The sequence below is a fragment of the Plasmodium sp. gorilla clade G2 genome, assembly GCF_900097015.1.
Source record: "Plasmodium sp. gorilla clade G2 genome assembly, chromosome: 7".
Classification (NCBI taxonomy): Eukaryota; Apicomplexa; class Aconoidasida; order Haemosporida; family Plasmodiidae; genus Plasmodium; species Plasmodium adleri (nom. inval.).
The window spans coordinates 379,217-391,823 of NC_041699.1; the positions used below are offsets into that span (position 1 = coordinate 379,217).

General features: G+C 19.0%; 3 protein-coding genes across 3 annotated transcripts; 1 reads left to right on the forward strand and 2 right to left on the reverse strand.

The window, feature by feature from the left end:
- Positions 1-1,012: 1,012 nt before the first annotated feature.
- On the reverse strand, positions 1,013-2,122 carry PADL01_0708600 (lysophospholipase, putative; the record flags this gene model as incomplete). The annotated part of the gene is made up of 1 exon (XM_028681122.1): positions 1,013-2,122. The coding sequence occupies one exon, from the start codon at positions 2,120-2,122 to the stop codon at positions 1,013-1,015; it is 1,110 nt and encodes a 369-aa protein (XP_028537531.1).
- A 1,729-nt stretch (positions 2,123-3,851) lies between these two features.
- On the forward strand, positions 3,852-4,046 carry PADL01_0708700 (conserved protein, unknown function; the record flags this gene model as incomplete). The annotated part of the gene is made up of 1 exon (XM_028681123.1): positions 3,852-4,046. The coding sequence occupies one exon, from the start codon at positions 3,852-3,854 to the stop codon at positions 4,044-4,046; it is 195 nt and encodes a 64-aa protein (XP_028537532.1).
- A 457-nt stretch (positions 4,047-4,503) lies between these two features.
- On the reverse strand, positions 4,504-11,497 carry PADL01_0708800 (conserved Plasmodium membrane protein, unknown function; the record flags this gene model as incomplete). Its single annotated transcript, XM_028681124.1, has 3 exons — positions 4,504-5,570; positions 5,792-8,236; positions 8,359-11,497. 3 exons carry the CDS (start codon positions 11,495-11,497, stop codon positions 4,504-4,506), a joined length of 6,651 nt encoding a protein of 2,216 aa, XP_028537533.1.
- Positions 11,498-12,607: the final 1,110 nt, after the last annotated feature.

Consider the following 12,607-nt stretch of genomic DNA (forward strand, 5'->3'; position numbering starts at 1 on the left):
CTATATGTATATAAATAAATAAAAGCATATATATAAATAAATAAATATATATATATATATATTACCTTTCAGTTGTTTTAAAAATATATAACTAAATTTATTTTATAACATATAAATATATTTTATGCATGTATATTTCATTAATAATACCACATATATTATATTTTGGGGGATTTTATAAAATTAAAAATCATTTTTTTATAAACATAGAAAAAAAAAATAGAAAAACATCAAATTGAATATTCAATATGATATATTGAATATACATATTACATATTATAATTTAGAATAAATATATTTATAAATATTATGGTTACAAAACATATTATAAAATAAAAAATACAAAAGGAATACTCTTCCTTTTATCATTTTTTAAAACTACAAAAATGAAGCATATATGATATATTATCTTTTCTATAAAAAAGAAAATATAAGTGTTTCTTTTTTTTTTTTTTTTTTTTTTTTTTCCCCTTTTATATGTGAATATATTATTATATTAAATGCATATATTTTTTTTGAGAACATCTATAAATATTATTATATATATATATATATATTATATATAATACCTAATTTTTTGGTATACACAAAATAATTTTGAATTAAAATTTAAAAATAAATATATAATAAAAAAAAAAAATTATTTTATTATTAATTAAACAAAGAAAAAAAAAAAAAAATATATAAATAATAATAAAATAATAAAGGAACAATGGATGAAGAGAGAAAAAAAAAAAGATGTTGTTTATATTGATGTTAAAATTTCAAGTTTATAAGAAAGCATTTTTGTTTTTTCTTATATTATTTGTAGCAACATTGAAATAAAATGTAATAAAAATTTAAATATCATATGTGAGAAAAAAAAAAAAAAAAAAAAAAATAAAAAAAAAAAAAAAAAAAAAAATAGAAATAAAAATAAAAATAGAAATATTAAAAGGGCATTTTATTGTTTTATCATTATTATTTCATTTCATTTCATTTTATTTTATGTTATTTTTTATTTTTTATTTTTTTATACTTGTTCTTCTTCTTGTTTGGGGGTATGGATATCCAACCATGAGAGGATTTTTTTTAGAACTCTTTCATTTCCTGGCTCCATAGGTAGAAGATGATCCATGTCATCTAATGTATATAATTCTTTTTTCAAACACTTAAGTTTGTTGTAAAAATTTAAGGTACCTCCATAAAAGCAAACACTATCTTTTTTTGAGTGAGCAAACAGTATAGGCGTATTTTCAGGAATATAATCCATATCATTATTTAAGTTGTTTATAGCATTTAATAATTCACAACCTAATTTACATGTGACATGTTTTTTAAATTTGAATTTATCAAATTGTATAATATCATTCATATGTGGAAACATATTAAAACGTAAACCGGGAGTAAGTCTTAAACTGGGGAAAAAATTTCCTAAGAATTTGGCAAATGGAATATAGAAATATTTATATGATGGTTTAGTTGCTAACTCATCTATAGATATCATACCAGCTAATGGTATACATCCTCTTATATTTAATTTATTATTATTATCTTTTGATTTCCCTAATATTTGTAATGTTCTTAAAACAACATTACCACCCATAGATAATCCCATAATATAAAATGGTAATATATTATTATTATTATTTATATTATCATGAAGAGATGCATTATTATCTTTTTTATTTGCTAAACATAACATATCATGTATTCTATTAATATATTGTATAAAATCATATACTATATCATCAAATTGTCTTATATGTGTTCTTAAACCTTTCCATCCTTCTGATTGACCATGACTTTGTAAATCTATACCATAAAATGAATATCCATTTTTATTAAACTCTTCAATCCAACTATTTTTATATATATAATAATTATCACCATCTTTTAATATTGCCTTATTATTATTTACTACCTCTACATTATGTCTTAAATATTCTAAACGTACATGAGAATTCATACCATGACATGCTATTATAACACCTACTGGATTCTTAACGGTCCATGCATAAGTTTTTAAAGATAATCCATCTTTATTATGAAAAGAATCCTGTTTAGGATTCCCATCTAATCGAGGACCGCTAGAACCCGTGGAGCTCTTCCTCGATATCTTTCCCCCACTCTTGCTCTTCATCTGGTATATATAAATATATAAAAATATATAAATATATATATATATATATATTATTGTATATATATTTATTTTGAAAGGTGATAAACGCAAATAGGAATATGGAAATATGTATAAAAATATAAAACAGATGCAATAATAAATAAAAACATATATACATATATATATATATATATATATATATATATTATATCATTCGGTTTGATAATGTATCATACTATCACACCCTTTATAACGCAACCAAGTTTTCGGTTATTACAAAATATTTTAAAAATAAAACAAAAGACAATTTTTAAATTAAACAATTAAATAAATGCATATTAACCAATACAACAAACATAAGGTGCTATCAAAAAGAAAAATAATAAAATAAATAAATAAATAAATAAATAAAAGATATATAATATAATATATTATATATATTTATTTATTTATATTAATCTCATAAGAAACGATTATTTCCAAAATTATTTAATATTTATAATAAATATATTATAACTTATAAAATAACATATATATTAATATATTTGTATATATTCAATTTGACATTATAAAAAATTATTATATTTTATGTATAAAATGGAAAGTTTTTATTCCCTAAAATATCACATATATATTATATTTGTTAAAGATATATATAAAAATATATATATATATAATTTTATCAATGCTTTTATATATGTAACAATGTATTATTTATATATATATAATATATATTCTTCTCATAAGTTATTATTTCATATAAATAAAATAGGAAAATATATATATTTTATATTACATGTATATATAATATTTTTATTTTTATTTATTTAAATGAAATATTAAAAATTAATATTTTCATCAACATATTGTAACAATAAAGGATACATTTGAATATGCACCAAAAAATAAAAATAAAATAAAAATAAAAATAAAAATAAATATTACATATATTTTATGTACATAATATAATATATTTATAATACTCAAGGTTAAACCTTTATTTATTTCCTTAATTTTATAAAAATCATGATATCTCAAACAATATATATAATATATTAATTATTTAAAAAAAAAAAAAAAAATACAACTTGTACAAATTATAATATATATATATAATATATATATTATATATACAAATAAATAATTTATCATATTAACATTATAGGTACCCATTTAAAATATAAAAATATATTATATTTCGTATATTTCTTAAGTTTTAACGTTTCAACTTTTAAATAAATAAAATATAATTTTTTCTTTTTTACTTAAACATTTATTTAATATCACCACATTTTTTATGGAGTAAAATAGATGTTCATATGTAAAAGTATTATATTTTTTAATATGTTCTTTATTATTACATACAAATTAATTTTTAAAATATAGAGCCAAATATAATAAAAGTATAAACTTTATTTTATTTAAAATATTAAAAATTTTATAAATGTAGAATTATAATATATATTTTTAAAGAAGGAATAATTTCTATAATATATATATATATATATATATATATATATATATATATATCCATTTAATAAAATATTATATGTTGTAAAAACACATTGATGGTCATATATAATAAAATATATTATTCAAATGGTTATATGTTTATATAATATATGTTTGTATATATATTTTAATAATTAGCTAATTTTTTTTTTTTTTTTTTTTTTTTTTAGATATTAAATTAATGTTATTATAATTACAAAAAGAACCAAAAAAAAAAAAAAAAAAAAAAAAAAAAAAAATGCCTCTAGGTGTATCATTAAGAGAATATTTATTTATCGTATCAACGTCCTTTTTATGTATGGCTATGGGTTCTTGTTGTGTTCATTTAATTATGAAACCTGAAATGAGAAAAGTTGATATTTCTAAGAATGTAGACCATAGAAATGAAGCTATAAAAGAGGTGCAGAAAGATATAATAAAAAGCAAAACGTAGCTAAACAACTTCTATGATATGTTAGAATATTATTTTAATGAGAGCATTTAGAAGTTAAAAAAATAAAATAAAATAAAATAATTAATAATAAACATATATATACATATATATATATATATATATATATATATATATATATATATGTATATTTTTGTGGATTTTTTTTTTTTTTGTAATTAATTTTATATATATATTATTTTTCTTTATAATGCTCCATGTAGGGCAATATAAAATATAAAAGAATGATTACCTTAAAAATGAGAATAATTAAATAAATTAATTAATAAGTTAATAAATGTATACATATATACATACATATATATTATAACAAATTAAAGTATATATATATATATATATATAAGACCAATATTATCATTTGGGTGATACATATACTTATATGTAATATATTTATGTACATTATATAAAATATGAATTTTTTTTTTTTTTTTTTTTTTTTTTATATGTCCGAATCAAATATTGATTTTAAATGAGATGGTGCTACACGATATACCCATACATTTCCTTCTCTTCTATCTAATCGAGATGTCCTTTGTCTTGCTCTTTTTCTAGTAACTATTAATTCTCTTATATCTTCAATAATTTCCCTATTTAATGACCAATAAGAATGTCTCAATGTATGTACATTTGAACCTAACCAAGTAGTATCAATGACATCTACATCTAACCAATCACGATTATCTTTATAACAGTAAGTAGGTTCTATCCCAGTAAATACTAGTAATGTATTTCTAAACATAGGTGGTTGATGTAAAATATTTTGTGTTTTATCTTTATTTAAAGAACAAATATCTTCATCTTCATCATCATCATTGTCATTGTCATTTTTTTGTAATGAATTTTGTTCATTCATATAAGTTTTATTTTTTATATATTTTTTTCCAAAAAAAAAATAAACAAGTGTTCTTAACTTTTCTGCTATGCTGATTTTGAATTTTGACTTTTTTTTTTTGTTATTTGTAATTTCTAAATTTTCGCAATCAAAAAATGATGATATAATATTATGATCTATGTTATAATCTATTTGATCATTTGTATTCTTTTGTATATTCATATTTTTTTTATTATGAATTTTATTATTATTTTCCATAGAAATAGAATAATAATCTAATTGGTTACTGTCAAATAAATAATTGGCACCTTGACCATTATATGTTTTAGAAATATCTTCTTTATTTATATTTAAATCGAATACATTTTTCCCTAATGATTTAGTACCACTAAAAATTTCTGCCCATTTTAATGCTTTATCATTTGAATCACAATATATTGAAATAACTGTACAGAATGAGCGAAGAAATATATATTCTTTATTTACAAAATCGCTTAAATAATACTCAGGGTTCATCATAGTTAATGTTATTAGTTTCATTTTGTTTTGATATTTTTCATCTTTCTCCTTTTCTTCAATAGTCGAAAATAAATCGCTACTTACGATATCGTGAAAGGCTAGTAGGAACATCCTTGTTCCCATGCTGTGTGTGATAATGTGTATTTGTCTTATGCCTATAATAAAAATGGAAGCATAAAATATGGTGATATTAATAGGGATAAATAAATTAAAATACAAAGTTGGCTTATTACTGTGTATTATAATATATCCAAAAAAATACATCACAAAACATGCACACATAAAAAAAAATATACATATATATATATATATATATATATATATATATATATATATATTTATATATATTTATATTTATATATATTTTTCCTTTTACCATTATTTCTTAGTGTATCCAGAAATGATTTAAAGGCATGGTGGACCTTCTTATTTTGTGAATTATCCTTTGCTATAAAAAATTCTAGAAGATTTTTTCCAGAAGGCCAATTAAATAAGAAAAGTTTTATGTAGTTAGGAAAATTACCAAAAGAAGCCATTTGTCCTAAAATTTGTAAAGCTTCTAAATGACTTGTATTATATCCATGTATAAAAATGACTGCTTCTAAGCATCCAGCTAATTCACATTTAACCCATCCATCTAAACTTAATTCTTTAATATCATCTATCCATGAGTATATATGTTTATCATTATATTTATTATGATTAAATGTATTATTATTTATATTTTTTCTTTTTTTTATAATTTTTATTTTCACTTCATTATCTTCAAAATTGTCTTTTGTATTTCTACTTGTTAAAAAATTATAATTTTTTTTATTAATATAACCAGTAATATATAATCCTCTTTCAGCATCTATTGATATATGTAAATCTGTATTATATATTATACCAAAGTTTGGCATATGTGGACATAAATTTTGTAGTATTATATTCATACATTTTGTTTGATATACATTTGTTATAGTATCAGAAAATAATAATCTTCTACCTTTCTTTTTCCTTTTTAATTTTGGTAATGTTCCTGATAAAGCTTTTGGTAAAAATGCCCTCCTTCTTCTATTATTTTTTATTTTGTATATTTTATTAAAATGAAAATATTTATTATACTTATTATTACAATTATTATTGTCTTTGCTATTACCATAACTTTTCATGTTTATATCATCATGACTTTTTTTTTTCTTTTTTGTTTTTTTTTTTCTCCTTTTGAAACCTCTAAATCTTTTAAAATCTAAAATATTGTTAGTCATACTATATCCTATATGTTTCTTTATTTTCCTTTTATCATCCTTTAATTCATCATTATTATTTTTTTTTTCATATATATTTTCCTTTACCAACTTGTTATATAATATACCTAAAGATTCTTCATCTTCTTCCTTATCATAATTATCGTCATCTTCATTTTGTTTCATTTCATTATTTCTATTGGTTATACTATTTTCTTTGTCTTTATTTTTTATTTTATTATTTTTTTTTTTTCTTCTTCTTCTTCTTCTATATTGATCCTCCTCATAAGAACTCCTCAATAAATTCATATCAACATCCTTTCTTTTTGATACTTCAGGTTCATTTATATATGCATTATCCTTTTTCTTCCCAATGTTTAGTATTTGCTTATTTTTATTTTTAGTAGATATTTTTCTCTTAATTATATTGTATAACTTTTTTTTGGATGAATTTCTATGTTTATCCTTACTGTCCTGCTCCTCATCATCTATTTTATTCTGTCCTGTAATTTTTTCTTTTGAAAATAATCCCTCTTTATGAACATATATATTTTTTTTTTTTTTTCCTTTAACATTTTTATGAGATGTTTCATTTTTCTGTGAATTAAAGCTGCCTTGTTCATATAATAATCCGTGTTCTTTTACTTGTTCAATTTTTATTAATTCATTTTTATTTTTCAAAATTGAGTTGAAGGAAATATCTTTTTTATTATCATTTAATTTATTCATATTATTATGACTTGCAATTTTCGATACATTAAGAAAATTCTTTTTTTTTTCATCACTAGAAAGTTTATTTGTAGGTAGCTTTGTTAAATTATTTTCATCTGTATCATCATTGGAAGGGATAGATATATTTTGCTTGTTTTCCTTTATAGCAATATTCATATCACATAAGAAATTAGTATTATCTTTATCAAAGGAATTATTATATGAAATATTATTTGTAATCCAGCTTTTGTTTTCATAAATATTTATATTAGTATTGTTTGTTTCTATATTCTTATTAAATGTTGAATGTATTTCATTTTGTATATTATAACTTAAATCACAGATATCGTCGTAATTAAGAATATCTTTATCTAATAATATGTCATCATTTAAAAATTGAGAGGGGCATATATCATCCTTTAAAAATGGAGAGGGGCATAAGTCATCTCCTTTATAATTACTAGGAATGTTTAAGATGATTTCTTTGTTATCATATATTTTATTTTCCTTTTGTGTAACATTTGGATGTTTAACACTAAGATGATCATCATGATTATTATTATTATTATTATTATTATTATTATCATATATATCATATTTGTCCTTATCAATTGTATTTTCGTTCTGTTCATTGTGCTTTTCTTCTTGTTTCTCTTCCTCTTCGTCACTTAAAAGCTTGTTATAATCAACACGTAGTATATCATTGCTAGCTTTATTTATGATTAAATATTCACAACATTCTCTTTTTTCAAAAATTCCATGGTTGCTTTCGTTTTTTCTATTTTTAGAATTATTATTAGTTAGGTTTAGGTTATAAAAAATTACCCTAGGGAAGGTTCTGTAAAAGGCCCCGCTAACACAACATTCGGTGTCTGCCAGGCCTAAAATATGAAATAAAAAGATGAATATATATATATATATATATATATATTTATTTATTTATTTATATATATATATATATATATTTATTTATTTATTTATATATATATGTTTATATTATTACCTATCTCCAAGTCGTTGAGCTCACAGTTAGTTTTTCCATATCCAATTTTTATACACATAAAACCAGAACCTGTTTTAAAATCTCTACATTTGAATGGACCTACAGGTATTCCATGATACCAATATCCAATTAAGACTTCTCCCTCCAAATTTATACCTCTCCAATAACCAAATCCATGTGGTCTTCCTTTTTTATCTAATTCACCTATGTAGAAAATAATATAGAAATTCAGATTTTTATTATCATTCCTCAATCTGAAAATTTTATTTGATACATTTTTTGTAAATAGGTTAAAGAAAAAAGAACATTTTTCCTTTTTTATAACTATATTATAACCTATTGCTCTTCTAGTAGTACTTTCTATATTTTCTTTATAACCATATTGTTGTTTTTTATACAAAGTATTAAATAAATAACTATTCATTTTATTTAAATAATATGCATCAATATTATTAGGTACTCTAAAATGAATTATTTCTTTTTTCACAATTGAATATGAACTTAAAAAAAAGTGATCTAGATAAAATTTTAATAAATGCGGATATATTAATTTATGATATGTAGCATATAAGGATACAACTGTTATCAGTATTGTATATATTAATAAATTCATAGTATCTATATAAAATATAGACCATAATTTTTGTAGTTGTAAATTAAAATAGTCTTTTTTTCTATCATAAATATATTTCACACCCATTTTATAATAATAATAATAATTATTATTATTATTAATATTATCATTATTATTAATATTATCATTATTATTAATATTATCATTATTATGAATATTATAATTATTTTTCATATTATTCATATTATTCACATTTGTAGATTCCTGTTTTAGAAAAAGAAAATTTGCATATATCATTATAGGTATCTGTATAACAAACAAAAACATAAACAATATAGTTAACCTACCAGCCAATAAATAAGTTGATGGCATCCCTAATTTTATTAATAATATAATACATATTAATAAAACAATATAACATATACTTTGAATAATACCATCAGCATCATATATATTTAAAAATAAATTTGTATTTAATTTATTTCCATTAATAAGGTTCATATCATTTGTATCACTAGACAAATTAGAAGTTGTTATATTTTTTGATATTTGTGTAATAATCTTTACTATTAATGAGTAAATAATAATATAGCTAGCACATTTTAATGAACTATAATTATAAAATGTCCCCATATATTTTCTTAGTAGTTCTCTATATTTCATAAATTTTAATGTCTCACCGAATCCATAAACATTATTATAATAATTATAATAATAACTATTCTGATTATTCACCTTATTATTATAAATATTGTTATTATTCATATTATCATTATGCATATTATTATTTTTCATATTATTATTTTTCATATTATCATTTTTTATGTTAACCTTTGCATGTTTCTTTTTGTTGTGAGGTGTCTTAACCAGTTTACTAAATTGCTCTTGATATTTATCATACATACATGTTGTATTTATAAAATTATATTTCTCATTTGAAATACTTGATTCATTTTGTTTACTAAATGAATTATTATCTTCATTTGATGAAATATATTTTTCTGTTTTTTTCTGGAACACATTCTTATTATTGTAAATATTTTTTATATATGCATTATTTTCAATATTTTTTAATTCTCCAGTCATATTCACATTTTTTTTAATATTATTATGTATTATGTTAATTTTATTCTTTATCATTAAATTTTTTTCATTTGATATATTTACACATTTTTCTTTATCTATAAAATCAGTTTGAGTATAGGCATTTTTATAATTTCTTATTATATCATTCTTTTTATCTCTTTGATTTTTTCTGTTTCTTTTTTCATTTCTTAATACATTATAATAATTATCATTATAGTGATAATCATTTTTATTTCTATCATTTTGTGAATTTGTTTTTTCACTGTCGTCAGATTTATATTGACAAATATGACTAATAAAAGGAATATTCTTATATTGATAAGATAACATATTATTTGAAGTATAATATTTATCATCATTTTTTATATCCTCAATAAGGCGTATATTATCCTTACTACTAGATATATTCTTATCACATATATTATTTTTATTAATTATTTTATTTTTTATTATTTTTTTTTTTTTTTTATCTTTTCCATTTTGATCAAAAGAGTTAAGTGTAGAATATTCCATACTTTTTGCTTCATGAAAAATATTATCTTCATTTTCACAAAAAAGATAATCTTTTAAATGACCCAATTTTTTCTTATCTCTGGAATTATTAAGGATATCATTTTTATTGATCTCCAAAGGTGATATTTTTTTTCCTTCTCTATTAATTGTTTGTTTGCTTATTTTTTTATCATTTTTTATATTTTTATAAAAGGGTTCATTATTTTTTGTAGATATAACATCTTTAGAATAGTGACTACCAATATTACCATTCATATGATCACATATATTACCATTCATATGATCAACAGATGCTTTACGTGTCGAACTATGCAATGCCGCTGAGATATTTTGCGAGTGAATAAATTTTTTACAAACATTTTTATTATAAATTATATAATTATCCTTATCATAGTTATTAAAAAAGAAATTTGTGAAACTATTATATTCTACAGATTTATTTGTAAAAAAATTTAAGTCTACATTTGTTTTTTTCATTTGGATAAGAGGAAGTATATAATTTAAGACATTATTTATTTCTCCTTTTTCTTGTTTTATTTTATTTTTTATTTTATTATTATTATTTTTTTTTTTTCTCTTCTTAAAAATTTTATGTTTTAAAAATAGATATTTTGTTTTCTTATACTTGTGTGATATATATATGGGTATATTATAAGAATTTCTTTTATGTTCTATAGTTGATAAATATAATAGTGTATTGTTTAATTTTTTTCTTTTTTCTTTTTCACATTTCTCTTCATTAAAGATTATAGATTTGTTCTTATCCTCCTTTATATGATTAAAAAATAAAGTATATATATACATATCATTTTTAATTATTTTATTATTTTCATTTTCAATATAATTTATTCCTTCCTTTAACAAAAGTTTATAAATATTATCATTTTTTTTATATGTTTCATCTATATTTTTATAATTATTATATTCATATGTTTTCACGTTTTTTCTTTTCTTACATTCTTTCATGATTTATCTATATTTTATAAGTTATTTGTTTTTTTTTTTTTATTTTATTATGATCTATTTTTTTTTTTTTTGTCCTTGTTCTTTTTAAAAAAAAAAAAAAAAATAAAATAAAAAATATAGATCAATAATTTAGTATATATGTATATTCTTCTGGTTTATTCTCCATTTTAAGAACAGAAAAGAAAACAAAAATAAAAAAAGAAAAAAATGTTTTCCTTTTTGTTCTATAATGTGTTTATAATATATACACATATATTATATATATATATAATTATATATATATATTTATATATATTTAATGATATGGTTAACAAAACAAAATAGTATAACAATATGAATAAAAAACGATTGAAAACTGCAACATTTGAATTATATATAAGTATATATTTGTCTTATATATAGATATAATAGAAATATACAATTTTTTTTTAGCACAAAAAATATATATATATATATATATATATTTATTTATATTTATATTTTTAATTCTGTTTTTTTGGAATATAAATTAAAAACTTCATTATATCGAATAAGTGCTCCATACATAATATATATACATATATATTTTTTTTTGTCCTAACTTTTTTTAATTTCATAAATCATATTCTACTTTAATAAAAAAAAAAAAAAAAAATTCTAAGAACCATGCAAATATATATATATATATATATATAAACAAATAAAAGAAAAATACTTATTTTTTTAAAATAAATACATATATTATTTAACTCTTCCAATATATGTATATATGTACATATTAATGTTATAGAAAGTTTATATATATATATATATATATATATATTTACTTATTCATTTTAATTTTTTTTTTTTTTTTTATTATATTTCCATTTGTTTTATAATATGTATATCATATTGAAAAATGTAGCAACAAAATAAATATGTATATATTATATAATATTTCGAAGATTTCTATATGACCCTTTTTATATGTTCATTTAAAAAAAAGGTATCCATTATGTAATGCACAATATTTGAAAACCTGACCATTAATAATGAAGTATTTTAACAACTGTTACTTTTTTTTTTTTTTACAAACTTATGTGTACACAATATATATATATTATATATATGTGTTATAATTTTTTTTTT